The sequence below is a fragment of the Globicephala melas genome, chromosome 14 (genome assembly GCF_963455315.2).
Source record: "Globicephala melas chromosome 14, mGloMel1.2, whole genome shotgun sequence".
Taxonomy (NCBI): domain Eukaryota; kingdom Metazoa; phylum Chordata; class Mammalia; order Artiodactyla; family Delphinidae; genus Globicephala; species Globicephala melas.
In genome coordinates this window covers 68484119-68504308 of record NC_083327.1, presented here as the reverse complement: position 1 = coordinate 68504308, position 20190 = coordinate 68484119, and the positions used below count along the sequence as shown (strand labels likewise).

Here is a 20190-nt window from a genome sequence, read left to right as displayed (position 1 = left end):
TTGGCAGATCACAAAGGGAAGCTCAATTGTTCCTCTTCTTAACTTTAAGGAAAAAGAAAAAGACACAAAGTATTTACAGGTTGAGAATTCATGTCAAAGGAGTAAAAGAACTGGGACCTATTCTGCTATTTGGCTTTCTCATCTATCAGCCAGGGTCTTGCTCAGACAGCCTCTGTTTTTCCAAGACCAAAAAGGACTCTAGGCCTCCAGCTATTTGATATGTGCCTGTAGGACATTCAACTTTATAGCACTTTCCTCATTAGCATCACTAAACATCATACACCAGGTTTGTTTTTTTTTAATCTGCTCTGCCTGCTTACTAGTGAGAGCCACTTCTATACCATAACAACCACTACAAGGCCAGGAGTTTTGTGCTGCTTCTTCAGTTACACAACAGAGTGTCATTCTGCAAGGTCACATGTATCTGAGTCTTTAGGGTGAACTGGGGAGGTCAGTAGGTATTGTAAGTAGAAAGTTCCGATGTTTTTTCTAAAAAAATCACGTTCATTAATACTGTATTTTTCTATTAATACTATACACATAATCTAGGCTTCCTGAGCCTCCATACTCTTGCTGAAGCAGCAAGTCCATTCAAGATTCAAATATGTGCTTTCTATATTCCCAAAATAGATTTTATCCCAAGACAGTGATCAATCAAAATGCCCTAGGAGAAAAAAAAAAAAAAGTCCTCAAGATCTGACCCAGACTTTACTTCTGGATAATTTTATTTTTAAAGAATTCAGCTAGGACACAAAGATACAGATACACTACAAGGTAGCATTAAATGGTACATGATGCACCTCATGTCATACAGCAACCTAAATTCCAGATAGATTAAAAAATTGATTTTAAATGACACTTTACAAAAATGTTCTAAGTTTTGTTTTTATCAAACCATAGGGAAAACTTGGAACAAAACTGAGTTGAACATCGCCAACTCTCAGGAGGATGAGGACTTTTTAAGAAAATCACAAAGGAAAAACCTAGCCATATGTGGCTAAACAAAAATTTTAAATGGCTGTACATTAAAGGTAAAATAATTAGAAGATAAAAATCAATAAGATGATACTTTTTATAGCAAATATGACAAGAGATTAATATCTTTATTTATGAAGAGCTTGCGCATATTTTAAAATAGTAATACCCTAGTAAACAAATGAGAAAGGGTCATTCAATATATATTTCAAACAAGACAGAGTCCTTTTTTTAGTTTAAATAAATTCATAATTTTTAAAAAGCCACCTATATCACTTTGTAGGCGAAACCATGTGAAAGGCAGTCAATGAAAAGGAAAATGATATGCATGAGCCCCTCTGTACCCTCAGGGGAGGCTCTGGAGGTACTTGACCTGAGGAACTATTTACATCAGCGGTCCACAACCTTTTTGGCACCAGGGACCAGTTTCATGGAAGACAATTTTTCCACGGAATCGGGGGTGGGTGGGGATGGTTCAGGCGGTAACGCGAGTGATGGGGAGCGATGGGGAGCGGCAGATGAAGCTTTGCTCACTCGCCCGACGCTCACCTCCTGCCGTGCGGCCCGGTTCCTAACAGGCCAAGGACCACTACAGGTCTGCAGCCTGGAGGTTGGGGACCCCTGATTTACATGATAAATATAGGACTGAAGAGAAGGAGGCACTGAGGATGGATGTGATTTTGACTGAAACAAATTTAACGTCCCTGCCCTAACATAAACTAGGGACTTTATGATGTGCCCATGTAGGCTCATCAGTTGTAACAAATATATCTCTCTGGTGCAGGGCACTGATATCATGGAGGAGGCTATGTGTGTATTGGGGGTGAGGGGACAAGGGGTACGTGGGAACTCTTTGCTGTGAACCTAAAGCTGCTCTAAAAAATAAAGTCTGTTTTTAAAGAACAAAAACAAACAAGAAATTTCATGTTCCTTCTCAACAGTCTTCAGTTACCCACTGCCTGTCACCACCTTCTATTTTCTCTCTCTTCACCAGTCTCCACCATTTCTCCTCTCTCACTCCTTTTCTCATTTCCAACCTGAATTCATAAGGACGTTAATCCAAATGAAAACTAACTGAGGGGCTTGTGAAAGAATTTTTTCAGCTAAAAACCTTCTCATGCTTTTTGTCAGTGCACACACCACCCAATCCTTCCTATGCCCTTCCCCATCTCCTCCCGGACACATAAATTTTCTCAAATCATTCAACAGGGATAAAATATTGCTCATAGCATGCAGTAACTCATTGCTCACCTAAAAGAGAAGAAAAGAAAGGGAAGGGAAGGGAAGGGAAGGGAAGGGAGGGGAGGGGAGGGGAGGGGAGGGGAGGGGAGGGAAGGAGTTCCATAAACTGCTGGTCCTCAATGCTGACCGCACATTAGAATCTTCAAAGTTTTTTTTTTCAAGCGCCCACACCTAGGCACAACCTGAGAGATTTTGATTTAACTGGTTTGAGGCTCGATTTCTTTTTAAGCTCTTCAAGGGATTCTAATGTTCACAGTTTAAAAAACTACAGATTTGAAAAAGTATATGTGTTAATGAAATAAGGACAAAAAAATTTTTAATGTTTTAAAATAATTTTAATTACAATAACTAATGCTAGTGAAACCCAAATGAAACAAGTCTATAATAGTATATGTTAGTACTTTTGAAAAACAAATTTATCTATTAAAAATTTAAAAATTATTTCTATTTTGGGACCATTAATGATTTCTGACTTGGGACCCAAAGATAAAGAAGTTCCAGAGAAGATAGATACTTTTAAAAGTAATAATTAAACAAAGAACTGTAATACAATCTGAAAGATGTTAGAAAGAAAAATGGAACCCAGTCTTAAAAGACAACACATTTTTCAGGTAAAATAAGAAGATAAAATCCACACCAGGGAATTAGCAAGATTCCAGAGGTGCTAAGGCACCAGTATGCTGGCATAAGGTAGAGAAAACCAGTATAGCTATACTGCATGGTGAATGACAGTGAATCAAAGAGGTAGCCAGAGGTCAAACCAAAGCCTCTATATACCGTAATTGTGACAAACCTCGCACTTAAAGCTTTTCCTGCATTTTGCAATCTTTTCCTAAACAAGTTCTTAGGGAAAGGAATCATATGATCAGCCATGACTTTTGGGGGAATAATGCTGGGAAAAACATGCTGAGAAGATGGGCCAGAGTTAAGAAAAACTGGACTTAAAAACCAACTTGGGGGCTTCCCTGGTGGCGCAGTTGTTGAGAGTCCGCCTGCCGATGCAGAGGACACAGGTTCGTGCCCCGGTCCGGGAAGATCCCATATGCCGCAGAGCGGCTGGGCCCGTGAGCCATGGCCGCTGAGCCTGCGCGTCCGGAGCCTGTGCTCCACAACGGGAGAGGCCACAACAGTGAGAGGCCCGCGTACCGCAAAAAAAAAAAAAAAAAAAAAAAACCAACTTGGGGAATAACTAATGGGTGAAAATCATAAGAGTCTGAATTATGGAAATGTTAGTAGACTGAGGAAGTTAAGTTACTCTCTCAGGGTCATATACAAGTAACTGGTAGAGCCGTATCTAACTTCAGGTTCAGACCTGTATCTACTTCATTCGGACCTAATGGTTCTAATCTTTCCTCAGTGTGGTGTGAGGAACAAGGTGTGAGGAACAGGAAATGACTGATAAGATTGTGAAGTTTCTACCTTGAGAACTGGGTAGTTTTTATAAGTAATAACTAAGATAGGGAATAAAGCAGGAAACAGGTTGGAGGAGGGGAGAGAGGGCTAGTTCAGCTTGGGACCTGTTACAAGGCTGCAGTACAAACAGAGACAGCCAACAGGCACCAAGCAGAGAAACCTGAATCTTCTAGTAGATTCCAACATCATCAACTGAAACTGGTTCTAGAAGGATTACCTAAGTACAGACCTCTGGGGAACACCAGCATATTTACAATGCAGCTGCAAAGATGGCTATTGAAAAGGGAGCTGGTGGTGAATCTTTTCCTAGAATATAAATCATATTTTATCAACTTCACAAATTTAGTTATTTGTAAACTAGAAATTTTTTTTAATGTGGTCAACACCTCCACACATAAAATACAGAACTGAAGGAGAAAGTCACTCCCCAAAGGTTTAAAACATTATCAGAAATCCAAAAGAGATGTCAATAATAAGGTTTTATGTTTCTATTTTCTGTGAGTCTTGCCTCATCCAAAAATATAAACATATCTAGCAATACACACGAGAAACGAGGAGATACCATTCCAACTGGTTTGTTTTGAGGTATCATTGAATGCAACATCACATTTCTCAATGGCAAGAGCTGAAAAAGTTATTTAAGTGGAACAGAGACTCCCCCATGACAATACCTTAGTTTTGTTGTATCTTGTGTGCAAAAGTAGTAACTGCAAACGGATCTTTTCTTTTTTATTATCCTCCATAGGTTGATGTAACATTTGTTCTCCTCTTTGTAGAACTTCCTCAATCTGGGCTCTCTCCTCATCCATCTGAATGTTTAAAAGATAAAAATTACTCAAAAGAAAAATGCACAGGGTCACTTACTATCAGTTCCCAAGCAGGAGAACTAACTTACAAAGTATAGTATAAGTCAACATATGTTTATCTGAATGATATACAACAAAAGTTTATGTTTTTCTTAAAATATTTCATATATGAAGTTAAAATAACTCATAAAGAATGCTAGTTTAGCAGAAGTTAAATAGAACTAAGATAACACTACCTTTATAGTCAGAAAGTATGTCTTTTTTTTAAGCATTATGTAAACCACGTGACAAACCTTACACTGACACTCACCAGAAAGTCACATTTAAATCTGTTCTATCATGTTTGGCAGATATGTGGGTAAACATCATTAATGTAAAAATATAATTAACAGATAAGAAAAGTGAGAACACCACGGTTTTGAAAATCTGCTTGAGCCAACCTTTTCATCTTCATCACTGGATTCCAAGCGCTTTTCTGTAACTTTTAACATATTTTCTATATCATTTTCTAATTTTTCCAAGTCAGAGAAAGGCACACCAGCTTCAAACGCTTCAGTGGTGACCAGATATTGGTATGATAATGGTTCCTGGCCAATCAGCAACTGTAGAAGGAAAAATGTTCTTTGAAAAGATATTCTTGTTTGTAGATTTTTGCTGGAAAGGGTGTGGAGAAAAGGGAACCCTCTTGCACTGTTGGTGGGAATTTAAATTGATACAGCCACTGTGGAGAACAGTATGGAGGTTCCTTAAAAAACTAAAAATAGAACTACCATACGACCCAGCAATCCCACTACTGAGCATATACCCTGAGAAAACCATAACTCAAAAAGAGTCATGTACCACAATGTTCATTGCAGCACTAGTTACAATAGCCAGGACATGGAAGCAACCTACGTGTCCATCGACAGATGAATGGATAAAGAAGAGTGGCACATATATACAATGGAATATTACTCAGCCATAAAAAGAAACAAAATTGAGTTATTTGTATTGAGGTGGATGGACCTAGAGTCTGTCATACAGAGTGAAGTAAGTCAGGAAGAGAAAAACAAATACCGTATGCTAACACATATATATGGAATCCAAAAAATGCTTCTGAAGAACCTAGGGGCAGGACAGGAATAAAGACGCAGATGTACAGAATGGACTTGAGGACACAGGGAGGGGGAAGGGTAAGCTGGGACAAAGTAAGAGAGTGGCATGGACATATATATACACTACCAAATATAAAATAGATAGCCAGTGGGAAGCAGCCACATGGCACAAGGAGATCAGCTCGGTGCTTTGTGACCACCTAGAGGGGTGGGATAGGGAGGGTGGGAGGGAGACACAAGAGGGAGGAGATATGGGGATATATGTATGCATATAGCTGATTCACTTTGTTACAAAGCAGCAACTAACACACCATTGTAAAGCAATTATACTCCAATAAAGATGTTTAAAAAAAAGAAAAGATATTCTTAACTTGACCTTTCACCAATTAATCAGTGTCAAGAAAGAACTCACATTTATTTGAATTGACTTTAATTTCATTCATTCCCATGGCAAAAATTTTACCAACTTGGGCTTCTCTGATTACCCATGTTTTCCGAATTCCAGCGAGGGATGCAAACTGGTGTGCAAGTGAGCGTGGCTGCCTGGAGTGGGAGGAGGGTTCCGGGACCGCAGGCGAGCACAGCAGGAAACAGTGCCATGATCCGGAAGCCATCCCTGCCATGGCCACAGAGAGGAAGAAAGGCCACTACCCAGTATAGGGACATCCCAAAGAATGCCTCCCAGTTAACTTTCCCCAGTACAATGCCCCTTTGATTTTGATACCGAAACTTCAAAAAAGTACATGTTTCTCAATGCAGTATTTTCAGACAGTATCTATATAGAAAGCCTTTACATCAATATTTATGTGCCTAAAATCAATGTAACAAATTCAGTAAAACTAAAGGCAGGAAAATAACATGCAGTGTTGGCTGAGCATGGGGAAGCTAGCAATCTCACATTCTGGTTATGAATGTATAAACTGACACAAACTTACGGTAGGAATCTTTGGAAAAATCTATTTAACAGCATTTATAGGTACAACTTTCACAACAATATCAAGGAATTCTAAGAAGTGATCCTAAGGGCATACTAAGAAATGAACAAAAAGACATGCATAAAAGAATTTTAACAATACAATATTTACAAAAGCACAATAAAAATGGAAATTTGACTTTGAATATTGTAACAGATCATTTAATTGAATAGCTGTTAAAAACCTTGTCTGAAGAGAATATACAAAACAATATAAAATTTTTGATATTTTAATATCACATACACATGAGTAAGAGTGGATATGTATGCCAAAACATTAACAGAAATTATTTATGGGGACAACAATAATTTTCTTTGCACTTTCTCTCACTCCATCTCCTATGTTTCCTGCATTACTTTTTAACATATGTAGGAAAAATCTCCCATAGATCTATTGAAAAGAATAAGTGAGCTTAGGTCAGAAGGTAAGGAAGTAGGGTCAAGGCTAAGGAAGACAAAAGTTAAAGCAAGATTTTTGTTGTTTTCTTTAAGTTGCAAATAATCTAAGTATATTCGTAGGCTATGAAAGATTGTTTGGCCTATTATATCAAGTATTTCAAAACAAAGCAAAGTTAGAAAATATTTACTTCCTGCAAAAAAGATGATCCTTCCTCTCATAATTTCAATACTTTGAAACCTTTTCTCTAATGGGTTATTTTCTTTAATACTAATTTCTTATATTCTCTCCTTCATATGCATAATCAACATAAATAAGAACAAATGCTCCAAAGTGATAAAATCATTTTAATTAAAAAACTCTTGATATATATACCATATAATTATCTATCACGTAGCTACATATCTATAAGAAAAATAGTTTTATATACAAACATAATTGCTTACTTTGGCACTTTTGATGTGTTGAGAAACCTTTTCAAAGTTTCTATTCAATTCAGCTAATTTTGGTTCTACAAGCTCCTTGCTTGAGCCTCCACGTGCATTCATCAAAACAACAGCTTGATCACGGACATTTTCTACTTGGAGGTTAGCATCATCCAGCTCAGACAGTAAACGCTAATTGTAAGAAAAACAAAATTAGCACGTGGGAAAAATCAAAACCAAACATGGGTGTAATGCTAACTCGAAAGTAAAGGTAGTTTAAATAAATGTCTGAGATTCCTAGTAAGAGATTTCAGCACCATCAATTTGAATAAGAGCTTTTCGTACATTAGGACTCATTCATGTTACATGGGAAGCATTTTCGATCACTACCAGATTGGATAAAACTTTATTTAATGATTGAATAGTCTATAAGATTTATGGTGTCATTTCTTCAACCGTTTTATTCTAAGAGTTGCAAAGCCTCTTGAGGCTGGATAAAGGAATAAGTGGCAAGGAATAGACTGACTTCTTTTCCCCCTAGAAATACTATTTACCACCATCCGCCTTTCCTTGGTGAAGGTGAACTCATTTGGAAATTAGTCGAATATTATCATTTAGTTTTTAACTAAAATATGCAACAACATTATGCAGTTTCCTCAAGCTAATTTCACAACTGTCATTAAATTCCTTCTCAGGGCTAAGAAAGGAATGCACATACCTGCCTCAATTTCTACTTCATTGGTAAGTTTTTGAAGAGGGTTGGAATTCTCTCAAGAGTATGTATGGCTGTAAGTAGATTTTGAATGAAGTCTTAAAAATAAGCTAGCTAATCTGTACGCATCTATAAATTCTGCAGATGTTTTCTTGGTGATTTACGAGAATGAATGATCCAGCAATGCACACAATCAGCTAATACATGGAGCTTAACCCACTGTTGTGAAGAATTTGTGCTTACTTGTTATGGTGGCTGACAGAAAATAAGTAGTTTGAGGAACTGTTTTTAAATCAGTGTATATAGATAGAAACAGGAGAACATCAGCTTAACTATGGAATTTTTAGAACATGTTCTCTCACATCTAAATCTGATTGTAATGAGAAAAAAAAACAGCCATTGCTTGTCTCAAATTTTGCTATCTGTATAGTGATCCTTGAAATTCTCTTTAAGAAAAATCAAGTGGAAAGAAATAAACACTTTGTAAATAAGGCTTGGCTTTCATGAAAAATTGTTTAAAGGTTATGTTAAAAGGATTTAATAAGTTCACTAAAAGTGTAATCGTGGAAATGTGGAAAATGTGGTGAGTAAAGGAAACTACCTCATTCTTCGAAGGTTTTATAGAAGCACAATTAAACACTCTAAAATGGCTCTGTTACATATGAACCATCTGCTGTGAAGGAACTCTATTTGTAACGTCTAAAGGACCTGGAATAATTGTATTTTGCTGGCAACAGACACATGCTTTATTGTTTGCAGGTTCCTCATCAAATCTTTAATTATGCACTATTTCTGTCATCAATAAACAACTTAAAGGGAAAAAAAAAGATTCATTCAAGGATGTCTGCAGAATGTTGAGAAAGTACATTTGTAACCTAGAATTCAATTGTTCATCCATGCCTGACATGACAAAGGGTTCAAAGGAAGGACTGGTGGGGCCTGAGTGGTAAAAAGAAAAGATTCTCGAAGAGGAATTCTTAAAAGCTACGTTTGACCTTCAACTTTGAAACTAAATGTAGAAACATAGGAATGAATAAGGGGTACTCTGGGCACTTTTCTGAGACTCTGGAGCCCCCGAGACAACAATTTCTTCTTTGCTTAACACCACTGAGTAAGGGTATCAAGAGGCTGAGCAAAGTGAAGAGAGAAGTCTGCCAGACTTTGTGCTTCTGAAAAAGTATACTATCTTTTTCATACAGCTGATTCGTCTGCAAAGCTGGGTCAGGGGGCAATATGCAGCAAAAAGTGAAAGCCAAATACTCATTGTGAAGTCAGTTTTGCTTTGACTTTCTATACTGCCACCAAATTTTGCAAGTCATTAAAAAAATAACTAAGAATGACCTTTTGTGGTGAACGAATGACCCAGCATTCAACTACCTTGTATGACAAAATGGAGTTTTTTTTATAGCTTATTAAATTGCAATGGAAAAATTTTATTAACAATCACATAATGTGGTATTTTTAGTGCTAATTCTTACAAGAAAGGAACGGAACAAAAAATAAGCTAAGACAAAATACAAAGAACAAACAAGAAAGACTCGGTTTATCCCACCAACATAAAAGCTAATGAATCCACTGCATGGGAAGATGTGTGCACAAGTAACTTGGAGCACTCCTCGAGAGAAAGAGAACAGCAAAACCTTCCATTCCCAGAAGTGTTACTGGTCCTCTACATTTGCTACCTTCACAATTTCTTCCCGTTTACTTGCTGGCTTTTTTTCTATCTCATCCAATAGCGCTTCAGCTTGATAAAGCCAGGTGCTTATGTGAGCAACATTTCCATCAAATATTTCCAACTGGTTTTGGTGGTTCTAGAAAGGAATTAATAAAATGCTGATACAATCATATGCAATATTTAAGACAATGATCTTAGAAGACATTTAAAAGACCTTCAAAGTGCTAACTGTACGCTGAATTTCAAGAAGAATTTCCACCTTCCTACAAAGCTCTTCCCCAATGGATAAATCTCATTCCTAAAAATGCACACTGTGACTGAGCACTTTTTAATTTTAATTTAGATCTCAATACGATGAAAAGTTGAAGAAGAATAAAAGGTGAGAGTTTCTTTTTTAATTGCATTTTGTTTTAATCCCTATCCGTCATTCTTATATTACAAATAATCTCACCGGCCCCTCCTTGATCATATTTGTTAAAAACTCATTTAAGGAAGTAATAATATTAAAAAATGATTCAAATTTTGCCTGCTCAATGGACTGTAAGTACTTAGAGGCAGGGCCCCTGTTGTTTCACCTCAGTACCGACAGCACTTACCATTACACCTGGAACAGATCTCAGTGATACTTCCTGAAGCAAGGTATAACGTGATTGAGAGAATCCATTTGAAAACAGTTAAGTCAGTTAAAACTAGGCAAAACTGCTGAGGCTAAGGCAAGAATGTAGAACTTGATGAAAAAGAGTGGGGGAGCCTTATGATGAAACCAAAAACTTTTAGGAATTGGATTTTATAGGATGAAGGAAACTAAGAAGAAACTTCGAAGAAAAGTGTTTAAAAACAAGGAAACAAATTATTAATCTGTAATATGGAAAAATCACTGAAAAAATAAAATGAGAACCAATAAATCATATGAGCAAAGTGTTGACAGTGGTCTGGATTCTAAGTAAGAAGAATTTATAAACACCAGATTTATTTACCTTGATAAGAGCAGATAAATCAAATGTTCTAATAGGTGTAGAAAGATATTATTTGAAAGGAGAATTTAGAAGGTACAGACTGCATAAGGCAGAAGTAAGGGCCATGAGCATGTGGAATAAAACTAGTTATAATAAAAATGAATATATAAAATATTTAATGAACATATTTTATGAGCTAAGAATTTCACATTTGTTATTCAACATTTAACAACTCTGTTAGATATGTTCTTTTAATCCCATTTTACATATAGGGAAATTAAAGCTAAGTGACATTAAGTAATTTACCCAAGGTTATGAAGGTAGTAAGTCGCAGATGAACTCTGACAGATCAAGATGTAAACCCACCAGCTTCAATGCCCTACACATTCTGGTTGATTTCAATAAATATCCAAACACACAATAATTTATTTTTCTCTGTTCATATCCATTACCCAGTAATCCTATGAATTTGGAAAGAGTCTTATCTCAGATATGTCAGAACAAATAATAATTTATAGATGAGAACTTTTTTTAAGGGAAGAGAAGGTCCGGTTGCCATATATTCATTGTTATTATAAAAGGGACAGAAAAACACTATGAAATTAAATGGTCACGATTTCCATGAAATACTGGTTAACAGCGTAGTAGTGTTGTTATAACCAAAGACTAAAAACATATAGCATTTAACAATTACCATAATCATCATAACAATATCTAAAATTGGTTGTTTTAAATATAGTTTTATAAGAGCCCTACATGTTTTACGTCATAATCGCAAAAACTGTATGAGGTAGAAATTATAATAATGTCCATTTTACAAATGAGAAACCTGAGACTTAGAGAGCATTTAAGTATTGAGTTGGCCAAAAAAGTTTGTTTGGGTTTTTCCGTAAGATGTTATGGAAAAACCCAAACTAACTTTTTTGGCCAACCCATAACTTGACCAATGTCAATCAGTTTGTAGTCAAAACTTTAACTTAGGCCATCAGACACTAGAACTGGTGCCCTTAACTAGTACACCAATATTAGAACATTACAAATATTATACATATAGTTTATAATAGTATGAAAATTAAATACAATATTGTCATTAAAATGTAGCAAATAAGGTGTATTTACTAAGATATTAATTTCTATGTATATCACAAATGGTTTATTACTTAATAGAGACATGTGAACTCTTTCTAGTTATTATCTTTTCAAAGGAAAAGATAAAATGTAGTCTAATGAAATTAATTCACAAGCAAAACATTATTGTGACAAACAGAAAATAGGATTTGGAATCCTAATCAAAACAGTATTCGTTTATACATAATTAAAGGAGAGAAGATTTCACCATGAAATTCTTCCTGAAACATACCAACAAGGTGTTGCACCAATCCTCGGTCCAGGTGCGAACCCGGCTCCACCCGGCATTAAGGACACAGAGCTTCTCTTCTAAAACAGGCTCACTGCCCTCAATCAAGTTCTGCAGGGCAGCACTACTCTCTGTGATGGTATTTAAATCAGCTTTTCTCTTTTCCAGATCTTTCAGAATATTCTAGAAAATAAAAGTTCCCAGACCTACTTGATCTTTCAGAACATTATAAAAGTTTATACAACCTTCATTTTTAAAAAACTTTTTTTTCACGTATACATGACTCCCTAGATAACTTACACATGTCAAAGGTTCACAAGATTCCACAACTTACTAACATGATGAGAGTTTTAAAGTTTCAAATAAAAATTAAATATTTAATTATGCAAACACCAAAGAATGTAACAAATTTAGATGTGGAAAGGTAATTATTTCATTTATTTTAAGTATAAATTCCATTCCTTACACAACAACAATTATCTTCATCAAAACTCTAGAAATAATGAATCAGCTCCATTTTCAGTAACTACAAGTGGGCAAAGCAGGACTATCCCAGAACTCAAAATTCTAAGATGACTTAACATATTGTTTGTTTATAAGCATTACAAAAAACATTTCATCTTGTACTATACATCATAGGAGAACTAGCACGTCTAAGCTTTGGTTTTACACTTGTCTTAATATGTAAAGCTAATACTCTAGATGGTATTATGATTACTTGATTTTCACATTCATAAGTTTGACCAGGCAAGGTGTGCAGTCAGAGAATTATAAAGAGAATGTTGGGTTCCAAAATTAAAACTACAAAATTCTTTCAATCAAAAAGTAACATGCATATATCTACCCTACTTCTGTTGTACCTTTTTAGAAAAATATTTAAACGAATCATTTCAAGAAGTTCAAATCTACATTTAATCTCACATCATTAAATCACATTTTGAAAGGCATAAAAACTACAAATTCGCAAGTGAGTCAAGGTATAAGGACTCATTTGGCCACATCAATTACTGGTATTTTTATAAAGACACTGAAATATTTCTCTCAAGTGTTCTCCAGCAGGGAGGGGAAAAAACAAAAACAAAACAGAATACCCACAGCCATGCTCTCTGCAGTTAACAAGTTTCTGCATTCCTTCAGTGGCTATGCACTGATTGACTACAGTAGTCTTTAAAAACTATAAGAAATAATTAACTACAAGCAATTAAATGTAAACAGTACACACACTATGTTAATAGATTTTATTGTAAAGAAAATGGCTACGTTGAAAATAATGATTTTTAAGCTATGGAATAAAAACACTAAGTTCTAGAATGCAGATGCTATTTAAATTTTGCATTGAAAATAATTTTACGTAATATTATAGTGGAAATTCATTAAAATATTTTGAAATATGCATGTTTCTTAAATCTGACAACACAACATTGAAAAAATGGGTGATTATGTTACATACTAATGTTTCATTTGGTTTACTCTAGTGAAGAGAATGTGCTATGAATTCATGATTTGTATATACCATCTTCATTATTTCAAATCTGAAATAAGATTAAATGGGAATTTAAGAGTGAATAGTTCCAGAAGAAACAAACTTATCATATTTACTGTCTTTACCTTAAAAATGATGAGAATCAACTGAAAAACTAATTGAATTTATGTGAGTGCACAGATTGATGATTAAAAATTAAATATGCAAAAATTGGTATCGCTTATGTACCAACCATAAGAAATTAGTAAAAAAAAAAAAAAGAAAGAAAAGCATACTTCATACATACCAATAAAATAAATATGTAGGTATAAACTTTTTTGCATACATGATAAAGTTTACAAAGAAAAAAACCAAAGCATTATGTAGAGATGTAAGGGAATTTGGAGGGGGAAATGAGACATTCCATGTTACTAAAAAGACAAATATAACAAAGATGTCAATTCCCCTCAAAACAAATTTATAAATTCAAGGCAATTCAAATCGAAATTTCTAACAATTTTTCTAAGAATTTGAGAGTAATAATTCTAAAATTCATATGAGTATATACAAAAGAAGAAGCATAAAGTTAGGAAATCCTGTCTTTAACTACATGTTAAAATATAAAGCCACGTAGTTAAACAGTTGAAGAACATTTCAGAGGGTCAGATCAGTGAAGCAGAAAACAAAGCAAAGTAACAGGTAAAAAGAATATATGAATTGAGCTTGTCAAATCAGTGGGGAAAGGATAATTACACAATAAATAGTGCTGAGATAACTGGTAAACTATTTGGAATAAAAGGTTAGAGCCTTACCTCATTATATACACCAAACTAAATTCCAGAAGGATTTAAAGCATTAAAGGTAAAAAGATGAAACTATAAAAGAGCTAGAAGAAAATATAAGTAAATAATTATATAACTTTTGAGTAGAGTTGGCCTTTCTAAGCACTAAAGGCAGAAATAATTTTTTTAAAAAGCATTGTATTATTTAAAAAATATATAATAAGTTTAAAAAAAACATACAAAACAGAAAGGAAACTACAGTGGCAAAGAACAAAATAATTTTGTACCAATACACAACACGCTAAGCATTAAGAACTGTAACAGGTAAAGAGCTCTAAATTAAAAGACCAAGCTGTGATAGAAGCTACAAATGGCCTATAAACTAATGGAAAATGTTCTAATTAAATAATCAAAACATGTTATTTGCCTACCGTTGTCAAAAGTGTAGTTAAAACAAGTAAGTAGGAATTCTCACTCATAGCTGCTGGGTACATTTCTGAAGGACAATTTCATAACAGGTATAAGATGTTAAAATGGATATATCCCTTGACCCAATATTTTTAGAGGGAATTTATCCTCAGGAAGTAATTAAGAATGTATGCTATAATTCAGCCACAAGTATTTTTATTCATCACAGCACTTTTTACAATAGTGAAAATTGGTAATAATTCAAATGGACATGAATGGAGGAATGGGACAATAAAAAATAAAATATACAATGAAATACTATTCCTATCTCCAATGTGTGACACAAAAACACTTGTAGGTAAAGGAAAATGTTAAAGATGTAAGGCTTTTCAAGAAGGTCATGAAACACTAGATACAATTCTGTTTTAAATATATGCTTGTGCCTGCATGTCTATATGTGCCTATAAAAAACTGAAATGATAACAGGGTATTCTTTGATTAGAGAAGATTTTTGCTCCTGTCTTTTTTTTTGTACTACACTATGCAAATGTTATTCAATTTGCTTATGTGACTTATGGTGCTATAAGAAAATAATGGCTTTCAAAGTGTATTGTAGAAAGAAGATAATATTTCCTTGAAAAATTTAACAAAAATAAAGTTTGGTGCCTTTGGTTGGCATTCATCCACCATAACTCATGAATTCCAGTGTTTTCCACTTCCTTTATACATTTCTTTTCGCTTCACACAGCCCATGGCAATTACACTTTTCCTGAGCTATTTTCTAAACTGAGAACATTCTTCCTAGTGACTAATATCTTGACTTTCTTACAACAATTATCTCCAAAGAAGCATTCAAATTAAGGAGCTGTATTATCCCACGACCTCATAGCACCTCCTATTCACTCCCCATAAACTGACACCTGTAGAGAATGTTAAAACTGATACCTGCAGCTTTATATAAAGTTCTGTCACAGGATTAATCATTTATTTTCAACACTTATCTCTAGTATACGTGCTTCTTTCTTAGAAAATAAATTCAGGAAAAGAATGCTTCAGTAAAAAGAAAAACTATCAATATTTTGTGCTTCATTCAAGTCTTTTTCCACGTCAAAAGATAGAACTAGCAAATCAACTCTCTGATCTCTGTGATTTCTAAGTAACTACAGGGCTAGAGAAAACTCTTGGATCTTTTATTGATTTTTTTGAAAATTCCATTGCTATGCTCTTTACACCAGTTAGTTTGCAATAGAAGGATTAGTTACTGGTACAAAAGTTACTATAGAAGAATTAATAAATGAATTCAGCACAGTACTTTGTGAAGAATGAATACTCAAAAAATGTCACTGCTTTTGAAGGTGATAATTATAGTATTTTCAAGTACCACCTAAGCATAATGACTACAAAGCCCTCGGTGATGAGCCATGTGAGGTTAACGCTTTCAGAATCAAGATAAAAATATCTTCTGAAGATAGTTGTTTTTAAAATATTCTTATTCATTCTTAGGACAGAGACATGGAAAAAAGATAAGACTATATTTTATATGAAATGGAGAGAAATGACATCTACCCAGATTTCCCTGATCAAAATGCCACAAATTACATGGGCATAATATTGGTGGTTCACCTGAACTACAACTTACTTTAGCCCAGGAAATTTCTGTATCCAAGTCACCAAGCAAACTTTCTGAAGTGGATTTCTGTACCAATTCAGTTTCAGTAACAGAAAGCCATTCAGAGAGAGAAGCAGCCTCTTTCTTCATTTTCCGAGCCAACTGTGATGCTCTTTCTAGATCCTGTTTTCCCTCTGTCACCTTAGGAAAAAAAAAAAGAGCACAAGAGAGATCAACGTAGTGGGAATGAATCAGAGCACTAACTAAAGACCCAAACAGATTCATATTTAACCCCCAAGACAGACCTAACCTTTATCTCTGGCACCTAGAATCACACTATTCTTACTTTTCTGCAGGGGGGACAATATACTGTAGTAGTTACATGTCAGGCAGCCCTGAGTTTTCACCTTAGCTCTCCACTTACTTCCTAAGAGACCTTGGTGGAGGTTCAGCCCTCAAAAGGTTGCTATGAGTTTTCAGTGAAAAAAAATACATACATGAAGGGCTTGACCCAGTCCCTGCAGCAAAGTTAAGAAATCAATGAATAGTTCCTTTTATTATTTTGAACAGAAGATGCCTTAAAATCCTCTCAATGAGGGATTCTGTTTAAAAAACACACTTAGAAACACACAGATATTCTAGCAATGTGAGGGGGAAATAGCAAGGTTTTTTACAATCATATGTTTTACAATTAACCACTTAACGTAAAATACAGTAAATGGCTATGCAACATAAACTTTTATTATTATTTTGCTCTTACTGCTGTTGACGGAAAGCAAAATGAACTGAACTGACACTTACCAGGCTCTTGATACAGCTCTCGTACTGTGCTAACAAATCTACACGTTATACAATAAAACCCTGTGAAAGGCACTATGTTTTCCATTTAACAGAACAGGACAGTGAAGCTTAAAAAGGTTAAGGCCATAACCAGGGTGGCATGACCATCAGATTGAGGCTGGTCTGACCCTTTGCATTACATGATGGTACTCTCAAACTAAAGTCATTCACAACCTAACACTGAGTTGACACTTTAAAGGATGTCACAACACAGTACATACAAAAAACATGTTCTCCCTTTCATGTGCACAGATGTATAGGTGATAACATTACCTAAGCAGTACAGTGATAGGTCATGTTTGGGAAGAAATTTTTTTAGATGATACAAAATTTCTTAGATATAAAAACCAAATTTTCTTAATAAGTAAAATGGGATTACATTTCTTTTTTACTGGTCCCATAGGTTCAGTTTTACTCTTTGATGTCTCAAGGATTGATTATTTTATTAAATTCCTTCTTAAAAGTGAAATATTTTTCTATGGAGTTTAATTAAAATTCATGACTCTAAATTAATAGTACTTCAATGCAGACTTCAGGAGACAAATACTTGAATTCTTTTAAAAGATGATATGATACTTATCTGACTTTGACATGCCCAGGCAGCTACACAATTACCATAAAACAATGCTACCAAAGATTTCTGTAAACCAGGAAGAAGATAAATTAAGTTTCAACTTATAACAATTTACACTCTTCTCAGCCTAATCAATACATTTTAAGATGTACTGCATATTGAATTAGGCCATATCAAGTTGTAAATCTTTTTTTTTTTTTTTTTTTTTGGCCACAGGGCATGTGGGATCCTAGCTTCCTGATCAGGAATCAGGGATCAAACCCATGCCCCCTGCAGTGGAAGTGCAGTCTTAACCTCTGGACCACCATGGAAGTCCCTCCAGTTGTAAATCTTCTACATAACCATTTATCCCTTCTCCCTCTTGAATATGCAACCATTCCCTCTCAAAAGGATCATTCCCACCAGGTCTGAAACATACTCAAATGTCTGTCTCTCCGTTTCTCTCTCTCTCTCTCTCTCACACACACTCACACACACACACACACACATATTTCCTACTTTGGTCCCACCTCCCCTAACGACTTCCCTCTCTCCTACCTTCCCCATACAAGTTCTCAAAACCATCTCTCACCTCCCACACATACTTCAAGCCATGACATTCTGGCTTCTATCCCCATCACTCCACAGAAATTGTCTTTCCTAAGTTCAGTAATGATCCCAATGGCAACAGATCTAATGGACATTTTTAAGTGGATGTCATATTTAACTTTCAATAATATTCAAAACGGCAGCCTACACTCATTCTCATAATGCCCTCCTTCCTTCGGCGTCCCAGACCTAGCACTTTCCTGGTGTGCTGCCACTTCTTGCTACTTACTGTGGTTCTGTATATATATAAAATATATGGTCGCACAATGTGAATTTTTAAGGTGCATAATATGATAATTTGATACACATACATTGTGAAATGAGCACCACAGTCAAGTTAATTAACACATCCGCCATCTCACAGAGTTATCTCTTTTTTTGTGGTGAGAACACTTAAGATCTACTTTCTTAGCAGATGTCAAGTTTACGATTACGGAAAACAGCATGGCGGCCCCTCAAAAAAATTAATAAAGAACTACCAAATGATCCAGCAATTCTACTTCTGGGTATAAAACAAAGGAAATGAAATCATTATTTTAAGAGATAACTGCACTCCCATATTCGTTGCAGCATTATTCACAATAGCCATTGATAAATGAATGGATAAAGAAAATGTGGTACACATATGTATATAAATATATATGTGTGTGTGTATACACACACACACACACACACACACACACATATACACACACATACATATATACTTTAGTTTCTTTTACAAGCTCATCTTCCTCAAATTCCCTTCTAAATGAGGTAAACCCTCAAGACTGAATTCAGGCCCTTTTCTTTTTTCACTATATCCTCTCCCTAAACAATTTCATCATCACTGAAAACTTAACCACCTCTATGCAGATGACTCATAAAATTTATATCTTCAGCGAGCCCAGATATATTCTCCAGACTTGAATAACTTTGTGAATATCTGACATATGCAATTAACTCTCTCAAAGGCACTTAAAATGTCAACATGTCCAGTACTTGCTTATGATTTCTCCACACGTCTGCCTTTCCTTCCAGTGCCCCGTCCCAGTGATGGCACCATGATTTTCCACATGATCAAGCCAGAAACCCACGAGTCATCCTTCATCTCTCGCTCCTGCATCCCCACATCAAATCCTTTACCAAGTCCTGCTCATTTCACTTCCTAAATATGTCTTTAAAAAATCGGCTCATACCATCTCCACTGCTCCAAACTAGTTCAAACACCATCATCTCTCACAAAGAGCGTAACATTGACTTCCAAACTGGTCTTCTCACATCCATTCTTGCCTCTCTGCAATCCACCCTCCAAACTGCAGTGGGTGATCTTTTAAAAAACATATATCTGAGCATGTTTTCTCCCTGCTAAAACCCTGCCATAATTGCTCATTGCTCTTAACACAGAGATTAAAACCTTTACCACAAATTCTAAGACACTGGTCGGATCTGGTCTCATCCCATCTCTCCAACACCATGTTCCCACACTTGCTGTCTCTGCTTTAACCACACAAAAGTACCATGCTGCCTCCTGCCACAGGGCCTTTACACATGCTGTTCCATCAGCCTCAGAAGCTTCTCCACTGGTTTCACCCAGGCTACTCCTATTCATCCTTCGGATCTCAGCTCATGCACCACTTCCTCCAACCCAGACTGGACCAAATCCCCCTTTACATATACTCCTAAAGCACTACATACATTCCTTCATTACACTTCGGGCTGATAATCTGACATTACTTTGCATGGCTACTTGATTAAAGTTTTCTTCTTTTATTTCTCTCAGTTCCATTAGGCAGAGAGATAATATGTTTTTGCTTATCACTGTATCTCTAACTGCCTGTATAACTCCTCACACACAGTAAAGTCCCAATTGTGTTGAATGAGAAAATGACTTAACTCCAAAACCATAATTACAGTTAGAGA

At 35.4% G+C, this 20190-nt stretch overlaps 1 protein-coding gene across 2 annotated transcripts in view; it reads right to left on the bottom strand.

Annotated features, from left to right (window-relative positions):
• Positions 1–20190, bottom strand: part of UTRN (utrophin) — a 490808-nt gene that overhangs the window by 287426 nt on the left and 183192 nt on the right. For both annotated transcript variants that reach the window (XM_060283969.2, XM_060283970.2), the window contains 6 exons: positions 16317–16487; positions 12029–12208; positions 9720–9848; positions 7347–7517; positions 4877–5038; positions 4302–4439 (listed from right to left, as the gene is read on the bottom strand). In XM_060283969.2, coding sequence (XP_060139952.1) covers positions 4302–4439; positions 4877–5038; positions 7347–7517; positions 9720–9848; positions 12029–12208; positions 16317–16487 — 951 coding nt within the window. The remainder of the gene's footprint in view (positions 1–4301; positions 4440–4876; positions 5039–7346; positions 7518–9719; positions 9849–12028; positions 12209–16316; positions 16488–20190) is intronic.